Source organism: Trichosurus vulpecula, chromosome 2 (assembly GCF_011100635.1).
Source record: "Trichosurus vulpecula isolate mTriVul1 chromosome 2, mTriVul1.pri, whole genome shotgun sequence".
NCBI classification, from domain to species: domain Eukaryota; kingdom Metazoa; phylum Chordata; class Mammalia; order Diprotodontia; family Phalangeridae; genus Trichosurus; species Trichosurus vulpecula.
This window is the reverse complement of record NC_050574.1, coordinates 217,865,541-217,889,520: the sequence shown is the minus strand read 5'-3', so window position 1 is coordinate 217,889,520 and position 23,980 is coordinate 217,865,541. Positions and strand designations below refer to the sequence as shown.

Here is a 23,980-nt window from a genome sequence, read left to right as displayed (position 1 = left end):
AGTATGAAGCTTCTAAAATGGTGTCTGGTTCCTTTGACAGAGTAAGAACTTGGCATTTACAAGATGCTTAACCTTTGAGTTCACAAAGGTGAGGCAAGTTTACCTAGATGTAAAGCCCAGATCACTGTAAGAAATTGTGTTGTCAACTCACCAATACTCAAAGGTACCGAACAGCTCATTCTTTCGTGGTTTCCTGGACATCAGGAACTACAGGGACCTTCTCCTGAGCCTTCATCTATACATTTCTGTTTATTAATCTGGACAGTAATGGTCATGGTCAGAGTAGCAATTCTTCTTAAATGATTCCATACTTTACCTGAGTCAATGCCCCAGCCCTTCCATTTAGGGCATAATGGGAAAAAGAATGTATATCCTGCATACGGTATTTTTCCATTGAAAAACTCAAAGCAAATTCTCATATATTGTCTTGTCATCTCTAAGATGGGAGTACGAAGTTACTCAGAGGTGACTCATGCTTTAAGAAAACACAATATAAACTCATAAAAACAGACAAAAATGTGAGTTATGGTCATTTTTTCCATTATGAAAGGATCTTAACTTCTCAAAAGGATACAACTTTCAGTCATTCAATAAATATTGATAAAGCACCTATTATGAGTAAGGCTGCTATCCCAGGGAACAAGGAAAACAAAAATAAAACAAGATAATCCTTGCCCTCAAACAATCTGATAAAGGAGAGTTCACATATACAAATAAACATAACACAAAATAAGACAAAGTGCAAAGACAATGTGAAAACAAAGAATAATGGGGGATTTAGAAATACCTTCAAGTGGGGAAATCAGTATTAGAGAAAGAGCTGGGGCCTAAATTGGGGATTAAAAGGGAAGGATCTCAACAGGTGGAAACAGAGGACAGTACAGGAGGAAAACCCTTCCAGACACAGAAGACTACATGTGAGAAATACCATGTTGACGGGATGGTGAAAATGGGGGAATCTAGTTTGGTTAAAAGTACAGACTATGTGAATAGGAGTGTATGAGACAAGGCTGAAAAGGTAAGCTAGAACTAGATTGTAGATGAATTTAAATAATGGCTGGTCTGATGGAAAGATAAATGGATTTGGATTCAGAGGACCTAGGTTCAAATTTCACCACTGCTATTTACTTTCTGTGTGACCTTGGACAATTCATTTAACTTTTCTTCCTTATCTGTAAAATGAGAAGGTTGCACTAGATGAGCTCCTAGGTTTCTTCTAGCTCTAAATCTAAGGTCCAATGATTTTATGGTGTATGACTTGATCTGATATTGAATGGGAAACCACTGAAATCCTGCAAGTTTACTTGAAGTAAGAGTAAGTGGTTGTTTAGAGATCACTCCAACCACTTAATAAGAGAGGGTCTCAGGACAGAAATAATGCCAAGGTTAAGTGTTAAGGACATCTGCTAGTTGAAGTGTAATCAGTAAAGAAAATAAATGACCGCTGAAATGATCATGCAAATGAATTATAAAATGATTCAATTTTTTAAAAAATCAGCTTATAGGAAAACAATGTGCAAGTTGTTTTCCAAACATATCACTGATATAAAGCACCTTTGTCCCCATTTTAGTTCTTAAGAAAATGTAGCACAGGAAGTCTAAGTGATGTGCTTTCAGTCATATAGCCAGAGTTTGAACCAGGAAAAAAGCCTGACTGTTTTGATTCCCACCCAAGTGTTCAATTCCACTACTTCAACAAGCACTATTTGAGCATTTGCTCTGTATGTGTCAAGAAATGTATGAAGCCATATCAGGTAGTTTGTGTTATTGGGTTTGTTCACAAGAAACTCACAGTATGCCCCAGGGACTGTCCTAAAGATGTTCTTAATCATTTATTTACCAAGTAACAGGAAAAGCATGGTATCTTCATTCATAGATTCAGTCATGTAGGAACTTTAATATAGTATTGATCTTTACTACCAGGGCAAAAGACTAGTGATGTGGTAAGTACAGCTTAAAGGTTTAGTCTCATTTAATTCAATTCCATTCATTGAACAATTATTAAACACTTATTATGTACAAAGCACTGTACCAGATAATGGACACAAAAACAAAACTGACTCTTCCTTCAAAGTTACTTACATTCTAATGGAGACAAATTTATATTTAACATACATTACAAATAAGTGTAAAGCAGCTAGGTCTCAATTAATGAAAATAATAGATCCCCTGAAATGGTAGCATTTATTTAAATTTGCAATATTCAAAGTTGTAATAATATAAAATATGGTAATTTATTGCAGCCCAATTGGAATGTATAATGGAAATTTAAATAATGCTACCACCTCAGGGAGGGAATTCTTAGCTGCACCAATCAGGATCTAAAATAAATTGAGGTTAGAGAAAACACTAACAATTGGAAAGGGTAGGGAGTAAAGGAGATTTGTAGACTAAGTACTGCCTCCTTCCATAATGTCATGGTAGCTACAAACATCTTTAATAGCAGATCATAGAAATAATGATTCACTCAGCAAAGTCAGAAAAGAAATACATTTTACAAAATAAAAGATAAATCTTAGCCTATCCAGATTCTTTCTCTTGAATTGCATAAAATTACAGCTGTTAGAAATATTCTCCATGAAAATGACAGTCTATTGAGGAGAAGAAATATATTCATGTATATACCTCCTTTTTGCATGGAAAAAATAGAACATTTTAAACACTTGGAATGATTTCTCAATTTCTTCACACATTTTTCTAAGCTCTTATAAAAGAGAAAAACGTAGACAGGAAATATTTTTGAGAATACTATCTTAACTACCATAGTTTCTCCACATGTCAAGTAGACATATAAGCAAAGGTGGTGTATATTTCAAAGTGATAAATCAAACTATTGGTAGGAGGATATATATTCCTAAGAGTTCGCTATACCAATGAAAAACCATTTAGTTTTTAGGAAATCAAATCACTGTGATTTGGGGACATGGATAGACTGGGAAAGAGAAATTTGGTTGTTTTTCTATTAGTTTATTTGTTTTGTTTTTAAAGATATCATACTTAACAACAGGAAGTTTAGCATACTTGTTGTTTCTCCAATACAATACTCCATGTTCTTTTCTCTCTACCTTGTGCCTTTGCACGGGCTGTCATTCATATAATGAATATACTGGCCCTTTACCAGTGGCTCTTAGTTCCCCTGGCTTTCTTCAAGATTCAGTTCACATCCCATCTTCTACAAGAGGCTTTATCCCCAAATCCCTGCAGCTACTACCTTGACTCAGATAACCTCTCATCTACTCTGTACATATCTTATTTACATATTATCTCTCCCATTAGAACATGATCTTCGTGAGGGAAGGGACTGTTTTTGTTTTTCTTTGTATTCTCAGAGGTTAACGCAGTGCTTAGCAAATAGTGAGCACTTAATAAATACTTGTTGACTCACTGACTGGCTTTCTCAAATATCCCCATGAGAAGAAAAGCATAAGAAAAATGTAGACAGTGCATAAGAGACAATTAGATGCTAAAATCAAACAACAATAAGAGAATATCAAGCCACTTGATAGGCAAAGAAAATGAGTCACAGAAAAGTTAAACAAGTGTCTCCAGCTGCATAGAAAGTAACAAAGGTGGCAGCTGACCTTAGATAGTTAGGTTACATCATTAGTCTACTTCAAAATGACAAATCAGTCATCGGAATCTATAATTTCAGATGTTCGTGAGCACTTAGTAACTAGCTAATATCAGTGACTACTCTTGAGTATTATTTATGTACATTGAGCTTAAAGGAAATGATGTGAGATATGAAGCAAAAAGACAAAAAGCCTTGAAAAGCTAAAGGTGAGAAGGAGAAAGGAGAAACTGAAATCATTCTTAGATTGATACTTGTGTTATGGACAATTGGAGTTTTCCTTAATTATTCCTAACATTTCTCAAAGCATTAATAAAAAAATCCAGCACAGTTTCAGTCAATATGTTTCCACTGTGAAAATCATGTGTTTTACTATATTTGCAAGGCTCAAAACATCATCTTTCTTTCACTTAATTAGGAAGCAGCTATAAAGTGTTAATTAATGCCTTGACTCTTTTGATGATCAAAGAAAGTGAACTTTTTGCCCCTATGCCTAGAAAGACATATAAAATGTACCTGATTAAAAAAAAAAATAAAAGTCAAGAAATTCTTAGGGAATGTCTCTCACAAGAAAAATTAGTATTAGAGAATCAATCTTTTTTTTTACTATATATTAAATTAAGGTGATATTTATTTAAAAAAAAACACCTTTTAATTAAATTCAATGCAAATCAGTTTCCCCGGGGACTATCCAGTATTGAAGATATTTAAAAATAAGTCACCTTGACTCAAGTTTATACTCCTATACAGAACTGTTGGAGGGATGAAGATATATATATATATATATATATTTAAAACATAAAACCTTTGCTATAGAAATAAGGGGCAAGAGGCTTTTCATTGACTTTGGTAACTATATAAGTATAAATAATAAAATATTTTTTAAAAAACAACAAATCATGAAATTTTAAGAGTTGGACAGAATCATAGAGTTGATCTAGCTCAGCTTTTTTTTTCTTTTCCTTTTTTATTATTTAAAATTTTTTAGTTCTCAGCATTGATTTCCACAGGATTTTGAGTTACAAATTTTCTCCCCATTTCTACCCTCCCCCCCACTCCAAGATGGCGTATATTCTGATTGCCCCTTTCCCCAGTCAGCCTTCCCTTCTGTCACCCCACTCCCTGCACCATCCCCTTTCCCCTGACTTTCTTGTAGGGCAAGATAGATTTCTATGCCCCATTACCTGTATATCTTATTTCCCAGTTGCATGCAAAAAAACTTTTTTTTGAGCATCTGCTTTTAAAACTTTGAGTTCCAAATTCTCTCCCCTCTTCCCTCCTCACCCACCTTCCCTAAGAAGGCAAGCAATTCAACATAGGCCACACATGTATCATTATGTAAAACACTTCCACAATACTCATGTTGTGAAATACTAACCATATTTCCCTCCTATCCTGACCCCCTTTATTCAATTTTCTCCCTTGACCCTGTCCCTTGTCAAAAGTGTTTGCTTTTGATTACTTATTCCCCCTATCTGACCTCCCTTCTATCCCCCCCCCCTTTTTATCCCTTTCCCCCTACTTTCCTGTGGGGTAAGATACCCCATTGAGCATGTATGTTATTCCCTCCTCAAGTCAAATCCAATGAGAGTAAGATTCACTCATTCCCCCTCACCTGCCCCCTTCTTCCCTTCCAATGAACTGCTTTTTCTTGCCACTTTTATGTGAGATAACTTACCCCATTTTATCTCTCCCTATCTCCCTCTCTCAATATATTCCTTTCCCTCCCTTAATTTGATTTTAATTTTTCAGATATCATCTCTTCATATTCAACTCACCCTGTGCTCTCTGTCTATATATATGTGTATATTCCCTTCAACTACACTAATACCGAGAAAGGTCTCATGAATTACACACATCATCTTTCCATGTAGGAATGTGAACAAAACAGTTCAACTTTAGTAAGTCCCTTATGTCCCCTTATGATTTCTCTTTCTTGATTACTTTTTCATGCTTCTCTTGATTCTTGTGTTTGAAAGTCAAATTTTCTATTCAGTTCTGGTCTTTTCACTGAGAAAGCTTGAAAGTCCTCTATTTTATTGAAAATCCATATTTTGCCTTGGAGCATTATACTCAGTTATGCTGGGTAGGTGATTCTCAGTTTTAATTCTAACTCCTTTGACCTCCAGAATATCATATTCCAAGCCCTTCAGTCCCTTAATGTAGAAGCTGCTAGATCTTGTATTATCCTGATTGTGTTTCCACAATACTCAAATTGTTTCTTTCTGGCTGCTTACGGTATTTTCTCCTTGACCTGGGAGCTCTGGAATTTGGTGACAATATTCCTAGGAGTTTTCTTTTTGGGATCTTTTTCAAGAGGCAATCAGTGGATTCTTTCAATTTCTATTTTACTCTCTGGCTCTACAATATCAGGGCAATTTTCCTTAATAATTTCTTGAAAGACGATATCTAGGCTCTTTCTTTGATCATGGCTTTCAGGTAGTCCAATAATTTTTAAATTATCTCTCCTGTATCTATTTTCCAGGTCAGTGGTTTTTCCAATTAGATATTTCACATTGTCTTTCATTTTTTTATTCCTTTGGTTCTGTTTTATAATATCTCGATATCTCATAAAGTCATTAGCTTCCACTTGCTCCAATCTAATTTTTAATTTTTTTTGGAGGTGGGAAGGCAGGGCAATTGGGGTTAAGTGTCCAATCTAATTTTTAAGGTAGTTTTTTCTTCAGTGGTCTTTGGGACCTCCTTTTCCATTTGGTTAATTCTGCCTTTCAAGGCATCCTTCTCCTCATTGGCTTTTTGGAGCTCTTTTGCCATTTGAATTAGTCTAGTTTTTAAGGTGTTATTTCCTTTAGTATTTTTTTTGGGCCTCCTTTAGCAAGTCGTTGACTTGTTTTTCATGACTTTCTTGCACTCTCACTTCTCTTCCCAATTTTTCCTCTACTTCTCTTACTTGCTTTTCCAAATCCTTTTTGATCTCTTCCATGGCATGAGACCAATTCATATTTTTCTTGGAGGCTTTTGATGTAGGCTCTTTGACTTTGTTGACTTCTTCTGGCTGTATGTTTTGCTCTTCTTTGTCACCAAAAAATGATTCCAAAGTCTGAGTCTGAATCTGAGTCCATTTTCACTGCCTGTTCATGTTCCCAGCTAACTACTTGACTCTTGAACTTTTTGTCAGGATATTACTGCTTATAGAGTACAGAGTACTTTGTCCCAAGCTTTAGGTTCCAAGTGCCGCTGTTTTCAGAGCTACTTCTACAGAACAAGCTCTGCCACACCAGTGCTACTCCTCCCCCAGGAACCGCCAACGAGGACCACAACCCAGATCCAAACAGGGCAAGACAGGCTCTACACTCCTGCTCTGGTCCACCACTTAGTTCCTCCCACTGGGTGGGCCTGGGGCCTGAAGCAACCACATCTGGAGCTCTGGAAGCAGCCACAGAGCTGCACTACCTCCGCCGCCCCCAGGGCTGAGGCCAACAGTGCACTCCTCTCACTCCAATCCAGCAGTTTTTCCACTAACCTGCTCTGTCGTCTTTGGCATTTGTGTGTTGAGAATTTGGGTAACTGCCACAGCTCAATGATTCAGGGCCTTACAGCCTGTTTTGCCCAGCTCCCAGTCTGGCTAGTCCTGGTGTGGCCCATGCTGGGTTGTGCTCTGCTCCATTCCTAGCTCCATGCAATAGACCCTTCCCAGTGACTATCCAGGCTCTCCTGGGCTGGAGCCCTGCTTTCTTCTGCTATTCTGTGGGTTCTGCAGCTCTAGAATTTGTTCAGAGCCATTTTAAAGGTGTTTGGAGGGTCCTGGGGGAGAGCTTAAGCAAGTCCCTGCTTTCTAGCCACCATCTTGGCTCTATCCCCTCCTAACCCAGCTTTTAATCGAGTGCAGCAATGAATTCTATAACCCCCCCCTGTCTATAAACTGAAAGTTTAGCATCCAACCTCTGCTTGAATAAATCCAGTGGCAGTAAACTCATAGACTTCACTAAGTAACTCATAGTTCTGTTGGATAGCTTTAATTATTAGAAAGTTCCTATGTATTTTGAGCTAAATCCAGTTTTAAAAATTGATACTGATTAATCTCAGTTTTGCTCTTGGGAGGAACATAGAACAAGCCTACTATCTCTTCCACATGAAAACATCTAAAATATTAGAAAAAAAGGGATTATATTTATCCTTCATCTTCTCTATTCTAGTCTAAACATCATCATCATTATAGCTAGAATTTATATAGCACTTTAAGGTTTGCCAAGAATTTTTCACATTTTATCTCATTTTATCTTCACAACAACCCTGGGAAGTAGTTGGTATTATTATTCCCACTGTACAGATGAGGAAACTGAGGCTGAGTGGTTTGGTTAAGTCACTTGCCCAGGATTATACAGGATTACACAGCTAATAAGTATGAGACTGGATTTGAACCCGGGTCTTCTCGTTTCCAAGTCCAGTGCTGTATCTACTAAACACCTTCAGTTCTACCAGCAGGCCCTATTGTGACAGGGATTGCAAACTACCTTGCAATCTAGGTTTCCTTTCTCTTAAGGCACTCTAGTTTGCAATTGTTCCTCTTGAAATATGAGCTCAAAATTCAAGATAGTATTCCAGGGGTAGCCTGAGCATTACAGAATAAAATGAAGCCACTATTCTCTATTAATGAAACTGTATAATTCTAATAGGGCAGCTAGGTGGCACAATGGATAGAGTGTCTGTCCTGGAGTCAAAAAGACCTATCTTCCTCAGTTCAAATCTGGACTTAGATATTTAACTAGTTATGTCATTCTACGCAAGTCACTTAACCCTATTTGACTCAGTTTCCCCATTTGTAAAATGAGTTGGAGAAGGAAATAGTAAACCACTCCAGTATTTTTGCCAAGAAAACCACAAGTATGGTCATGAAGAGTCAATTCTGTTAATGCAAAAAAAAAATTAATTAGCTTTTTTTTAGCACTATATATTAACATGGACCTTATGATCAAGTAAAACTCCTAGATCTTTTGTCATGAACTTCATAATTTTCCATACTGTACTCATGCAACAAAATATTTTTAGTCAGTGACAGATTTAATATTTATCTTGTTAAATTTCATCTGTTGATTTTAGTCTACTGTTCTAAGCTGTTAAGGTAGTTTTGAGTCCTGATCTTGTCATTTACCATACAGATTTTTTTTTTGCTTGTTGACAGGGCAATTGGGGTTAAGTGACTTGCCCAAGGTCACACAGCTAGTACATGTGTCAAGTGTCTGAGGCCGGATTTGAACTCAGGTCCTCCTGACTCCAGGGCCGGTGCTCTACTCACTGTGCCACCTAGCTGCCCTACCATAAAGATTTTATTCATTGGTCAAATATTTGTTGATTTCCTACCATGCAAAGCCTTCTTCTAGGTGTTATGTCAGGCATTTTCCCTCCAAATAGCTGTAATAAACATGCCTTTTCATGTCTTCATCCAAAAACACTGAACAGGATAGGGCTAAGGATCAGAGGGAGCCCTGGGCCACTCCATTAAGAGACATTCCTCTTGGCTTTCTTTTCTCGATTCAGGCATAAAATCAACTCTTTTTTGAATAAGGTTGTTCAGCTATCTGCAAAGGTCAACACTGCTATCATCTGGCCCAGATTTCATTATTTTATCCACATGGATATCATTAGAGACTTTGTCAGATGCTTTCATGAAATCAGGGTATATTATATGTATGGCTTTTCTCTGATCTGTTAATCTAGTAAGCATACTTTAAAAAGGAAATTGTTACTTTGTCATGACATATTCTTAGTGACCCCTTGTTGATGCCTATGGATTTTCACATTCTTTTGGAAATGTCACAAATCAACTTCAACAATCCTTTATAGAATTGCCTTTGGTATACTAGGAACAGACTGTAGAAATCAGCAAAATAGCTACGACATGTAAACCTTTCCTCAAATATGCCATGGGTGGCTCCCACCTGTCCAAGAATTATGTTCATTTCTCATTATTTGTGACTATTCACACTTCATAGCTGCTGTGTAATTAAAGGTCATAGGTTTCTGTGAGAGCCTTGGCTTTCTTTTCTCGATTCAGGCATAAAAACTCTTTAGGGATTTGGGGGAGAATAATTGATAATTTTCTGACTGTAATCTGAAGGACCTAAAGGAAAGAGTAGAGCCCTGTAACTGTTTTTTGGGTTCTTATATTTAGGTCTAGACTTGTTCCCTCCCTCTCAGAGCTTAGGGTGCAGGTTCAAAAGATCTTTCATAAGAGAAAGACGGCACATCAGAAAGTCAATTGATCTGTTCATATCAGCTGACTTAATAGAAAGATGTTGACTGTTTGGACTAGTATAGAAGAATGAACAGATAAAATTGTGGGTAAAAAGTACATCTTTTCAAATTCAACTTTGTATTTAAAATTCTGTCTCCTAGTTTGAAAAATCTATTCTAATGATAAATGCCCAGAATTCATGTTATCAAGTCCTTATAAAATTCTTGTGGAACTTAAAACCACAACAACCTACTTAATTAATGATTGACTTAAGTATCCTCTAGTGCTCAGAGAAACTGCCTTATACTACAATGTTTATAGCATCAGCAACTAAATTCCCTTGAAAGGAGCCAAAAAGAGGCCTGTATTTTTGTTCTATAATGAAAAGTATTAGTGTGATTTTGTTTTTTTTTTAATCTTATATTGAAAAAACATTATATAGCATTAAATTTTGCTTTGCTGCTTCTCCTAGGTACACTTTCACAGGAATTTATACCTTCGAATCACTTATAAAAATTTTGGCAAGAGGTTTCTGCTTAGAAGGCTTTACTTTTCTCCGTGATCCATGGAACTGGCTGGATTTCAGTGTCATTTTGATGGCGTAAGTGTTTGAAATGCTTCCATAAAGAGAGGCATGAAATTAATTTCTGCATAAAACATACCAAGCATAGCTTTATCATTGTAGGGATTTCTTTTTAGTTGATGTGACTATGTTTCTATTGCATACATTTTTGGAACACATTCTATATTTCATAACAAAATCTGCTTATGGAAGTTGCCATTATGTATCAGTTCCAAGAGTAACCATAAGAAAGGGACATTAACTAATATCCTAAATTCTTTCTACTCAACCATGTTAAAGTTATTTGTTGACTTCACCCTGTCCCAGTGCCACCAGCTAAATTTAGGGAAATAAGTTTGGTACACTAGCTTTAAAGTATGAACCAAGTGAAGCTTGGTTCAATCTGCTGCCATTTAAGCTGAACCAATAGCCTCCAAATTATATTCTTGAAGTACAGATTGACATGGAAGGTAACTTCAAACACTAGCAATTTCATTAGACTCCTTTGGCAAAGTGGTTTGTGAGCCAAATGCAGCATTAATTACTTACTTAGTATAAACTCTGCAAAAACCATCAATAACTCTGATTTAATTCTACAGGTATGTAACAGAATTTGTAAACCTAGGCAATGTTTCAGCTCTTCGAACTTTCAGAGTATTGAGAGCTCTGAAAACTATTTCTGTAATCCCAGGTAAGAAGTTAACTGGTATAAGGGATTAGGTCCCTTATATATCCAATTATTTCTTGTGTGTTATTGTGTTTGTGTGTGAACTCCCTCATACAGATATGTGACAGAGTTTGTGGACCTGGGCAATGTCTCTGCATTGAGAACATTCAGAGTTCTCCGAGCACTGAAAACTATTTCAGTTATTCTAGGTGAGAGCGAGGTTAAACACCGAGGCTGATTTTAAATACATCCAAGTTGAAAGCACAACTTTACAGCAATAAACCTCTTAAAAATTTTACATTAACAAAATGCAGTAAATGCAAAGAAGAATTTTAATTATAATAAATCTTTGCAGTTTTATATTTGTATTTATAAAGTCAGCCCTTGAGTTTAACAAAGTATTGCATGAGGCAGCTATTTTTAAACACTTTTCATTTATGGTATGAAGCTTTCTCTTAAAACATTTACAAAAAGCTTCAGTGCTATACAGTTTAATTGTTTATTTAAATTTTACCATTTATTGAAAATGTTTATGATCGAAAATAGAAATCTGCTTTTAAAAAAAATTATCTTAAAAGTAGAGGAGATAATTTTTAAAAGTAGCTTCAACATAACATTGGATTTTTAAAATGTTAAATTGTTTTTTCCCTCTAAAGCATTGCCAGGTAAATAAAAGTATATGACAATGTTTAAAGAAAAGAAAACAATTAAAAAGAAGAGCTGAAATATAAAGAAAGAACAGAAAGATTTTCTTTACATGGTCCTGTGGGCATATAACCCATAATAAACAAAATTTCCTGTTTTCAAATAAAAAGTCATAGTGGGGAGCCAGAAAGTGCACTGCCTATGGACAGAAATTTGTTCCTCATACATTTCCCAAACCCATAGGTTGTTTGCTGGGCTTTATTATCTAACAAGCCAAACAATCATTTGGGGAATGAAAGGGAAGGGATGCTCATGCATGATTAATAAGGAATTGTGATTTGTGGCGATATTAATACGTTCTTCTATCATTCTCCCTTTGCAGGTTTAAAGACTATTGTGGGGGCCCTGATCCAGTCAGTGAAGAAGCTTTCGGATGTCATGATCCTGACTGTGTTTTGTCTGAGTGTATTTGCTCTCATTGGACTGCAGCTGTTCATGGGCAACCTGAGGAATAAATGTTTGCAATGGCCCCCAGGCAATTCTACTTTTGAAACAAACATTACTTCCTACTTTAATAGTACAATAGATATAAATGGGACATCTGTTAATACAACAATGACCACATTTAACTGGAAGGAATACATTGAAGATAAAAGTAAGAAGTGCTGCTATATATTAACCTGTTTATTGCCAAAACTTTTACAAATGTCAATAGCTGAATGAGGGTTATTTTTTAAAATTCTGATACCAAGAATTGTTGAGAAATTCAGTGCCCATTCTTATGGAAAATAAGGAGTATTTTAGAACTATGAAATGAGTGTAAATGCATATCATTGTTATTAGATATATAAAATTGACAATATTAATGGAATTAATCTACGAAATATTTTATTCTTTTCATTAACAGGTCATTTTTATTATTTAGATGGACAAAGTGATGCTTTACTCTGTGGAAATAGCTCAGACGCAGGGTAAGGAATGTTATTAAGATGATTTTATTATATATAATAGGAACCAGAAGACACAAAGAGATACAAGGCTAGCTCTACACATAGATAGAATAGGATTGCCAAAGGGACCCCAAATATTTTTTTTATTTTTTTAACACCAGAAAGTCATTCCTTTGGGTTAAACTAGTGTCTCCAGAAGATCACAATAAACTGCATCTATGAAATGGAATGAAAATCTCTCATTAATACATTAAAACCTTATGATGTATTAATATATCTTTGTATTCATTACTTTCTAACTTGGAAAGCAGAGAATAAGGCCCTGAATGAAAATAGGATATGTATATGTTTATATTTGGTAGAGGTGGGGCACATGAGGGAAGCTGGCAGTTGTCAAAGCCCTTCATCACTTAGCCCCTTCTATCTTTCCAATCTTCTTACTCCTTACTCCACAATGTATGCTCTTTGATCTAGTGACACTGGCCTCTTGGCTGTTCCATGAACAAGACATTCCATCCCTAGGCCTTCTTTCTGGCTTGTCCTCCATGCCTGGAACACTCTCCCTCCTCCACTCTGATTCTGACCTCCCTGGGTTCCTTTAGGTCCATACTAAAATCCTCCCTTCTACAAGAAGCCTTCCCTAGCCCCTCAATTCCAGTGCTTTATCTCTAATTACTTCCTATTCATGCTATATATAGCTTGCTTTGTATATGTATATATTTTTGCATGTTGTCTCCCCCATTAAAATGTAAGCTCCTTGAGATCATGGACTGTCTTTTGCTTCTTTTTGTATCCCCAGCACTTAGCACAGTGCCAGTCACATAGTAAGTACTTAATAAATGTTTACTGAATTACTGAATTGAATTGAAAATTAGGAAATGTCTTTAGCAGAAAAGATGACTTGAGCTACAGACCTTAGCCAAATACCACAGTGGGAAGATTTGGACCAGCTTAATTCCCTGTGGAATAACAACAAAGCAAAGGTCATAGAGCTGGAAGGTACCTTAGAGGCCATCTATTTATGAAATGAAGAGCCCTTCATTAATTTATAGCTCAAGCAACTGGGCTGCAAAACTCTCTGGGGAGCAGAGAAGTGACATGACTTTGGCCACTAAATTTAAAAAAATTACTCAGTAAATTGAAAACAGTTTTATTGTTAAACTTCAGCATCACAGCATTGTCCATCTAGAGGCCAACTAATACAGTTCATATCCAAATAAAAGTTTCCTTACAAAATCCCTATTTTTTTCTATGTGTAAAGCTAACCTTGTATCTATTTGCTTGAACAGCATAGTGGTGCTGAAATATGTTCCCTTCGAAGGAAGCCCACTCCACTTTTGGATAGCCCTAAGTATTTAGGAAAGCTCTCAAGCTGGAGTCCTATAGAAGTAACTAAGAGATCAACTCACGAGTAGTAATGGGTTATTCTTAAAGCTTTGATTATTTATCATCCATTTGGACTTATTTGAAAGTAGACTCAGTATACATCTTCATGAGCAGTATGTTGACTGTAAAAGAAAAAAGTGGATTAGTTTCTCCATGCTTCCATCTTTATACAGAAGCTAAGTTTTATAATAACTGTTTTGCCAAGGAAAATTCATGTGATGGACATTTCACTATAACAATGGTTGAAAATATTTTATGACAGTAAAGGGAAGCAAATCCATTACAAAAGGATCCTCAGATTATTGAATGCTTACATAATCCCAAATCAATTGAGGTTATCATACTAACCATATCTTTATTTCTTTCTATCATTTGCAGTCACTGTCCAGAAGGATATATATGTGTGAAAGCTGGTATAAATCCCAATTATGGATACACTAGTTTTGACACCTTCAGTTGGGCCTTCTTGTCTTTGTTCCGACTAATGACTCAAGATTACTGGGAAAACCTTTACCAGCTGGTAAGCCTTGAGTAATAGATTTTTAAAAATTTATGATCACATAAAAGATGATATGAAACTGAAACTTTAATGTAACACTATTTGCCATAGAGTAAAATTTAGTATGAGGTGAGTCTGTCTTGTATCTTCATCAATCAGCAATTACATACCGAGCACCTTTTATGCATGAGGTTTTGTTAAGCAACATAAGGGATACAAAAGGTTTTAAGACCTTTATTATCTTATTATTAAGGGAAATTAAAATTGTTAAATGAGCAAAGCTCTTTGTAAACTTTAAAATGCTACATAAATGCTCGGTATTATGATGATGATGATGATGAGGATGATGAGGATGATGATGATGACGACAATGATACAATTTCTTGAATTCAAGAAGCTTTACATTAAAGTTAAGTGGGAAAAGCATAATTACATGATAGCATAACTAAAAAATATAAGATGGCACAACATAGTGGATGGAATATTGGCCTGGAGTCAGGAAGGCCTGCATCCAAATCTTGCTTCTGACACATAATGGCTGTATGATTGCTGGCAAGTCACTTGACCTCTCACTTGCCTCAGGCAACTCCTAAAACAATCAATTATAGAGAGTTGTCCTTTATCACTATAGGGTGCTTCCATGCTGGCAAATCCCTATGGGGCAGCTTCCCACAATAATGAAATCACAATTCTCTACCAAAGAAAATGCCAAATGAATGGTATAGCAAGTAAGCACAGAGTTCAGAAAGGGAGAGGAAGTACTACCTTCTCCAGAAGAAACTCATTATAAGAAGGTGAGATATTACTACTCCAAAGGCAGTAAATATCTTTAGACATAAAAATTCATGCATATTTGAAAATAAAGTTTTATAGGGGTGAACTTTCATGGTGAACTCTTGGAATAAATTATCTTTCATTCTACAAACAAATTTTAGTCAAAATGCTAGAGTGTTATATATAGAATCACAGAATCTCAGAGTTAGTTGAAAAAGACCTCTGGGACCAAATATTTCTACTCACAGAAACATGAATCTCCTCTACTATGAAGTGACAAGTGGCCATCTAACCCCTGTCTGAAGACCTCTAAGGAGGAGAAACCTCTTGTTGACCCAGGTAGCCCATTCAACTTTGGGGCAACTCTAGCTATTACCAAGTTTTTCCCAACATCAAGCCTAAATTTGTCTCTTTGAAACTTCTACCTGCTGCTTCTACTCCTACCCTCTAGGACTCAGCAAAAGACTAGTCCTTCTTCCATATGACAAGCCTTCAAATACCTGAACACAGCTATCATATTATTAGTCAACTAAATATTTGTACTCCAGTCAACTGATCTGCATATGGCATCTCTTAAAGCCATTCACCTTCCTTGTCCTCCTTCGGAATCTCTCCAAAGAGCAGCTTATCAATACCCTCCCTAAACTGTAGTGGCAAAAACTGAACATAATATTTCAGATATAGTTTGGCCAGGTCAGAGTTCACTGTGGCTATGACCTCCATTTGGATATTATGCCTCTCATTATTTAGTCTAAGATATATTAACTTTTTTTGAGAGCTAAATCATTATATTGACTCATATTGAGTTTTTAGGCCACTAAAATCCCCAGATCCTTTTTTAAAATATTAATTGCTATTCAACCATACTTCCCTTATCTCAAAGTTGATCTTTTGAACCCACTCCCCCCCCATTTTATCTTATTTTTCAATTAACATACAATTATTTTCTCTTTCTTCTCCCTGATTAAAAATAAAAATAAATCCATATAACAAATATGCAATCAAGCAAAACTAATTTTCATGTTGTCTGTGTCCAAAAACGTATGTCTCATTCTGCCTTTTTAAGTCCATCAGGAAGTGGAACTCACGTTAAAGAAAGATTAGAATTATCACCATCACATTTCTTCTTATTAGACTAAGCCCAACAGCCTCATTTGTTCCAGAATAAAGTCTTATGAATAAATTGTTTGCTGACCTCCTAACTTGTGAAAAGCAGGCTCCTTCCTTGTTATCAGGACATTAAGACAGGACACTAATGCTTTCTTTTCCTCCACTAGACACTACGTGCTGCAGGAAAAACATACATGATATTTTTTGTTCTGGTTATTTTCCTGGGCTCATTCTATTTGGTGAACTTGATCCTGGCTGTGGTTGCCATGGCTTATGAGGAGCAGAACCAGGCCACTTTGGAAGAGGCAGAGCAGAAGGAGGCTGAGTTTCAGCAAATGCTGGAACAACTTAAGAAGCAACAAGAAGAAGCCCAGGTACAGTTAGAGTTTTAAAATGCTTTATTCTAGATTTTATATTCCTAAATGTGATTTTTGACATACTAGACAGGTAAAATTAGAACATGACATCCTCTAATATCCAAGAATTTTCATTAGAAAGCAACAGAATCTTCTTTAAAACAGCGTCTGAATTAAATTAGATTAATTTCAAAGAAAATATTTACATATCTAAAGAAACTGTCTGAAAGTAATAATAGGTAAATTCAGTTAAGGTTTACTATATGATGCCAAATGTTCTTTCATGAAATCAATATCACTGTCTGATTTTTAGTTGAAAAAGACAGAAAATATAAAAAGATAACCATGCTATTACTTCCCACACTGCACTGACTCTAGGGCAAGGGTTTTTTAAACAAGGATTCACAGACAACCTCTTCTTCTTCAAGGAGTATGCTGGTAAATAAGTTTAATCTGGCTCTTAACAAGCCCATAAAAGCTGACTCTAGCACATACCTGGGTCCATTGATAGATTTCAAGGGGAGGGGGGAGGTGGTAAACCTGGAAGGGGAAAAATTATATTTTTTTTCTTTATATTAACCTTTAACTGAAATTTAGCATTTCCTTTAACAACTTAAAAACATTAAACCTAGAAGGAGTTTGTAGTCTTCACCACACCGACAAAGGGATCTATGGCATAAAAAAAGGTTAAAACATTTGCCTAGGGCCTAGATTAAGGCAAAGTAGGTAGTAAAACATACAGTCTGTGGAAGTATGTTGGACTGCATCTTATCAAGTTCTATATCCAATTTCCAGCCTTAGGTCAGTTCATTAAAATGAAAATAAAGCAGGCTGGGCTATAGGGGAAATAGTGAGGAGAGTATGACTCCAGGAAAAAAGTTACGATATATGCCAAAAATATATGTCAGCTCAATGACCTATTGTCAGTCAATAAGCATGTATTAAGCACCTACTATGTGCCAAGCACTGTGCTGTATTGGGGATATAAAGAAAGGAAAAAAAAACAATCCCTGACCTCAAGGAGCTCACAATCTAATTATTCTTTCATTTTTTACTTAATAGTATTCAAACAGATCATGAATAATGCTCACATCCCAGTGAATGAATACTTCAACTCCAATAATTTTTCTTTAAAGTGTTTCAAGGGAAACTTAGTTATCATGTCTCTAAAGTACTGTCCAGGACTATATGCACCTATCTACTCCTTTACAATGCTGTTCTTGTATAGACAGAATTTTGAGTCAGGCCTTTGAATAAATAATTTCACCTTCCTTTTCCTAATATCTTCATCAATAAATAAGGACAGTCCTGCTCCCTGCTTATTGCTTCTTTCAGATTCTTAGACAAAAATAAGCATATTTGTGTAATAGGAAATATTACTTGGAAACAGCATAGTGGAATGGAAAGTAACAATTTCCTTAGATTTGGACTTAGAAGATCTGGATTCAAATATTGTATCTGCTTCTTGCCATCTGTGTCTTTGGCAAATCATTTAACCTCTAGGGGTAGTTGTGGGGATGGTATTGAATATATTTTCATTATTTATAAATTTTACTTTAGCTCACTAAATAAGAACAGAATAATATACACCTCAACAAACTGACACTGACGCAGGATCGAGGTCACTTTATTCAAACTCTTTGTGGTTGCTCTATGGTATTTATACATGCATCTAAAACTATGTTAGAAATAACATCAATGCTTTGTATGTGATTTATAGTCTTAAATTATTGAGTGATGCTATTACAAAATATGGTGAGATTTATATGCTGACAAACTTTATACATTTAACATTTTGCTTCTGAAATGCAGTCGTTATGAGGGTAAAATGTGGCACCGTTCAAATGTGTACAATCTTTAGAAATAGGAACCTGCTACATCTAGCTGAAGGTGAAAGGAAATTTAGACAAGTAGAATGTAAATAGTCAAATTATAATTTGGCTAGCAAAATTAAGGTTTGCTTCTTCACAATTAGCAAAAGAATGCCATTGGATTCCAGTGCTTAATTAACAAACAATGGATGGACTTTCACTTCCTAAATGAAAAAGTTTAAACAACCAGTAAATTCTTAGCAGTTGATATTATGACCATATCACTACACACACTTTATTTCGAATTTTTAAAAGTTCCTTATTTTTCAAGTAAGAAGAGCATAGTTCTGCCATTATAATGCAATCCAACCAAACAGAAGTAGCAGATGAAAAAAATCAGAGGTGTATGACATATGAGATCATTTGAGATCCCAATTTGTCTTGCTGAATTATCATATCTTACCACCTGCAATACTGCACAAGGTACCATCCAACCAATGATTTAATGTATCTCAGTTTCTCTTTAATATCTGCTAAAGGATAGCTATATATCTGTCATTTGTTTAGACATGGAGGAAGACCTGGTATCAACTCAGTGGGTTCACATCCAAAGGGCAACTTAAATAGATAAGGAAATATAAAACCACAAAAGGAGAACAGGTAGTTATGTCCTGAACAATTACATTTAGCCATTCAATACATGGTCTTTGAACACTTAGCCTCATGCATCCCATTATCTCATATGTTCAGCAGCTTATATTGGTCTCAGAGGAAAAATATCACAAAAGAATGCAACTTTTTAAAATGGAAAAAGGTAGCTTATGAGACCTAAATATAACAAAATATGAAGAAAAGGGTCAGAAGCTTTATTTTTTAAATATGTGGGAGAAATTTTAATAGCTGGATTTTACTCTGATTGAGGAGGATTAATGGAGTTACATTATAATAATGTCAGAATTCTTAGAAGATGGAGAAACTGTGAGAATAAAATGTTTCTTTTATAATTATTAAATATATACAGCTGTAATATTTTGTAAGATCTAGAATTTAGCAAGTCAGCTATGAAAGTAATAATATTCTAAGCCAGATAGTACCTAGACAGTGTTGCAATGTTTGCTATGAACAGATATATAGATAGGAGTGAATAAAAAAATTCAATTCAGTGCTAATCACAAGTCACTAGAGCAATGGGAGTTACGAGTGCGAGAGAGAAATAGAGGGAAAAAAGTATTATGTTGGAAGGTACCTCATCGTTAGTGTTGCCAGGGAGGCAATGCAGCCAGACACTAATACAGAAATGAAACTGAAAAAAAAGTTTGGCCAATGTGTTTTGCAGGTTTCTATTAGTTTCCATATCTGTAAGCAAGAGCTGATTACTTCCTAAATTGCTTGCTTGTTGCCATCTAACTCTAGTCTCTTACACATTCTCTGACTTTCATGTGGTCTGAAATAAGATTGTTTTCCTTCCTTTCATGACAAAATATTTTTATTCCTTTAAAATATAACCCGAATGCTGGGCTACAAATAAACCATGTCCTAGGACCTTTCCATGAATAATACGATACAAGGTAATAGTGCTTTTTTGCTTGTGAGACTGATGCTCTACAATCCATCTATTTATTTTACTCTCACTTGTAGTCATAGCTAAATAAATCACAGTTAAATTTCCATGCTAAAAATATTTATCCTTGAAGTGAAATCATAGAATGGCTGCCACTGTTTCCCTAAGACTTGCCTGACTTTCAAAGGTGGGTGAGCTGGTCTTGGTTAAAAGAACCTGCCAAATTGCTTTGGGGTGCTTGAAACTGAAAGCTTAAGAGAGAGATATATTATGATTTCTTATAACTGAAGCAATTTATCTTAAGACATTGTTCTATTTTATCATTTTTTAAATTGGTATATGGTTTTGGAACTTGAATATTAATTGGAAACATTTGAAATACAATAAACAAACATGACCTACATCCAAATTTTACCCCAGATTATGAACTTCAAGATGTAATGTAATCCAAATAGAGAACTGAGGATATCTCAACAAAACGAGCAAAATGTATCCTTTCCTGTGTACGTAAGGGCAATAATACCGTTCTGCACAACACTCAGAAAAGACAGTTATAGGAGGGGACAGAACTATCAGTTCCATCTATTAGTGTTTATGGCCATGGAAACCTCCCACTTGTGCTAGGCTGCCATCATGACTCCACCTAAATTCCCAGAGATTTATATCATAGGAAATTCATACTATCAGTGGATGTAATAAGGGAGTATTTTTCCCATGAGCTAATCAATAAAAAATAAATGACTGATCCAGGAAATATAGAAGGTCATCCGACACGAGACCCCAAAATCATATTACCTTGTATCTCACCAAAATCAAAAAGAAAGAATAAGCTTTGCTGTTGGATAAGGTCAATTTACATTTTAAAATTTAAATATATAGAAATATTTTTCAAATATAACTCATGAACTATTACAAATAATTTTTGATATGCCATAGAGTTCATAAGCTAATGTTGTGATGTTTTAAAGTTCTGCATGCTAACGTGTATGATTTTGTGGTACAATAGGCAGTAGCAGCAGCATCAGCTGCATCAAGAGATTTCAGTGGAATAGGTGGGCTAGGGGAGCTCTTGGAAAGTTCTTCAGAAGCATCAAAATTGAGCTCGAAAAGTGCTAAAGAAAGAAGAAATAGAAGGAAGAAAAGAAAACAGAAGGAGCAGCCTGGTGGAGGTCAAGGAGAAAGTGATAAGTTTCCCAAATCTGAATCTGAAGATAGTGTCAGAAGAAGTTTCCACATATCTGTGGATGGAAGCCGACTGAATTATGAAAAGAGATTCTCTTCTCCTCATCAGGTATTTACTCTTATTAATTCCACTGCATGGAAAGCTATGGCAATATATAACTGTGATTGCACTGTGTGGGAAAGTGAAAGAATGGATGAACCCACATTTTAATGTATTTACTTATTCATTAGTGTTTCTAATTCTTAAAACAGCCATTTATTTTTTTCCATTTGTTCAGCTACGACTCTTCCCATATTTTGAGAAAATTCAGTTCATAGGTATGAAGTACTTGTCAGAAATGTCTACTTTGTAAGACAATTTGGTATCTCTTGATTTTTCTATTACTGTCATTTTGAAAAAGTAATGAAATTGTAATCAAGATGTCCAAGTTACCATAAAAATTCTACATTTGTCAAAAGTTGTAATTGTGAGATGGGCATGGAGCTGGAAGAAAAATGTTCCTATGGATCTACCCTGTACCTTCAGACAAAGGATAAATGAAAGTTGTACTACTGTGAATTTCCATTATACCATTATCGCATCAAGATATAATACGCTGCAATGTACCTATCTATGCTTAGGAAGCCCTAGAGGAGAAAATGAAAATGAAAAATGTTTCCATTTTCTCTCTGATTTAATTGCTATCTACCAATGCAACCACTGCTGTAGGATATAAGAACAGTCTCAGAGGCAAAGTAAAACAGAGTAAATGTATGTTTGTGAAACTAAAATAATAAGTACTATCTGGGCTTTGAACTATCTGTGATGCTGAAGCAGGACTACACATAGCATTGTTATGAAATAACATTCTTGAATAACATTCACCTGCATCATAAAAGTACCAATTATAGGGCTAAATTTAAAAAAAACACACATGATCCTGCTCTGTCTACACATAGTACAAAAAAATACTTTTCCCTAAATGCAGGGAGATTGAGAATATATACAGATAGAGCCAAAGAAAAGTAAACATTTTGTAACAATTGAACTAAAGTTGTCTCTTTTATCCCCTGTAAGTCATATTTAGAGACCAGGTTTTCTTGGTCTGGGTTTCCGCGGTTTTTATTGGTTTGACAATATTAAGAATGAAGTATTTGGAAAAGCCTCATATTGAGTTCAATAATTCAAAGAGATGAGTAAGTCAAGCTTGAATTGAGTTAAAAACCTTTTATTATTTCCATGTACATGTACATATATGCCCATATGGTTGAATGTTTACATATATGCACGTTTGTGTATATTTGTACATACAACTCATATTTAAGGAAACAATTATTTCCACAATTGCCCCATTATTAGGCAAGAAATGGATTATGATTTTCCCCCTAATATGGACCTATGATTTAGTCAGTATAGCAAACTCTAGGAGTAGAAACTTTTCATCCAGTTATATCAGTTATTTGATAATGGATTGTATTATTGAAAGATATCATATCAACTTCATATAGACTACCCTACTAGTTATTTATGTGGCTCAGAGGAAATGGGGCTCAAATAAGTCTGTATATGTACCTGATACAGCATTGTTCATTAGCAGGAATGTACCTACAGCAAGCTTTAAATCAGTGAATTAAAAACCCTCTATAGTCAAAAAGAATGCTTATGTTGAAAAGAGCATTAGAGAAGTGAGAGTGAAATAGAAATCAGTGAGACTGGCTGTTCAGATCGTTTGAAAATAGTAATTTAGTCAGGAAATAATAGCTGATTAAAAATTTTATTTAAACTTTCCCACCACTTATCATTCATTTCTTTATTTCTATGATGGGATCTTAATTTAAAGATTGTATTGCTATGTTTAACTGAGAAATTATTGGTCATAGCATTATCCTATATCTACTTTTCTCTCCTTCTTAAAATTCTTACATTTCCACATTATCCTGAAATCACATAATGACATTTCTAATATGATTTTACTATGTCAAAACAGCCTAGTATTTTATAGAGTAAATTATTTCCATTACTATTTGATAATCAGAATTTTAATACAGATATTGTATCATATCAGGTAAAGCACTTGAAGTTTCTTTAGCCTTCATTTCCACAACTATAGATTGAGGGGGGTGAGACTTGATGGTCTATGGTGTCTAGGATGATAAACCTAAACATCAAATAGGTATTTTGCTCCGTCAAATTTAATTTCCTAGCATGTTTTTTTACCCACCAGGAAAAAAATTACTAGACTTGAGATCTTACAATTCATGACTAACCAAAGAATTGCAAAAATGCTTGTGTTATATTGGCTCTTAGAAATAATCTAGTCCAACAGTTTTATTTAATAAGGAGACTGATGCTCCAAAGGTAAAGTGGTTTGTCCAAACTCACACTGTTAATAAGTATAAGAGTGAAGACAGTAACTCAGAGAATTACAGGACAAGTCCTCTTTACACATAATACTATTCTTCTATTACCCCTGGTATTTAAACTGGATCATGAAGCAGTACGGAGTATTGGAAAGAGTTTGGAATTTGAAGATAAATGGGTTCAAATCCTAGCTCTGACACTGACTAGTTATATGACAAATTATTAGTCATTGACCAATTACTTAACCACTCTGAGCCCCAATTTCCTCATCTGTAAAATAGATAATAAATGCTTGCAGTACTTGCTTAACAAGGTTATTGTGAAAAATTATGTGTAAAGTACCTTGGAAACCTTAAAACACTATATAAT

At 35.2% G+C, this 23,980-nt stretch overlaps 1 protein-coding gene across 1 annotated transcript in view; it reads left to right on the top strand.

Annotated features, from left to right (window-relative positions):
• The window catches only part of SCN3A (sodium voltage-gated channel alpha subunit 3), a 116,228-nt gene that overhangs the window by 16,319 nt on the left and 75,929 nt on the right, over positions 1 to 23,980 (top strand). The window contains exons 5-11 of the mRNA XM_036744309.1: positions 10,240 to 10,368; positions 10,929 to 11,020; positions 12,024 to 12,296; positions 12,549 to 12,612; positions 14,356 to 14,497; positions 16,528 to 16,734; positions 21,095 to 21,379. Coding sequence (XP_036600204.1) covers positions 10,240 to 10,368; positions 10,929 to 11,020; positions 12,024 to 12,296; positions 12,549 to 12,612; positions 14,356 to 14,497; positions 16,528 to 16,734; positions 21,095 to 21,379 — 1,192 coding nt within the window. The remainder of the gene's footprint in view (positions 1 to 10,239; positions 10,369 to 10,928; positions 11,021 to 12,023; positions 12,297 to 12,548; positions 12,613 to 14,355; positions 14,498 to 16,527; positions 16,735 to 21,094; positions 21,380 to 23,980) is intronic.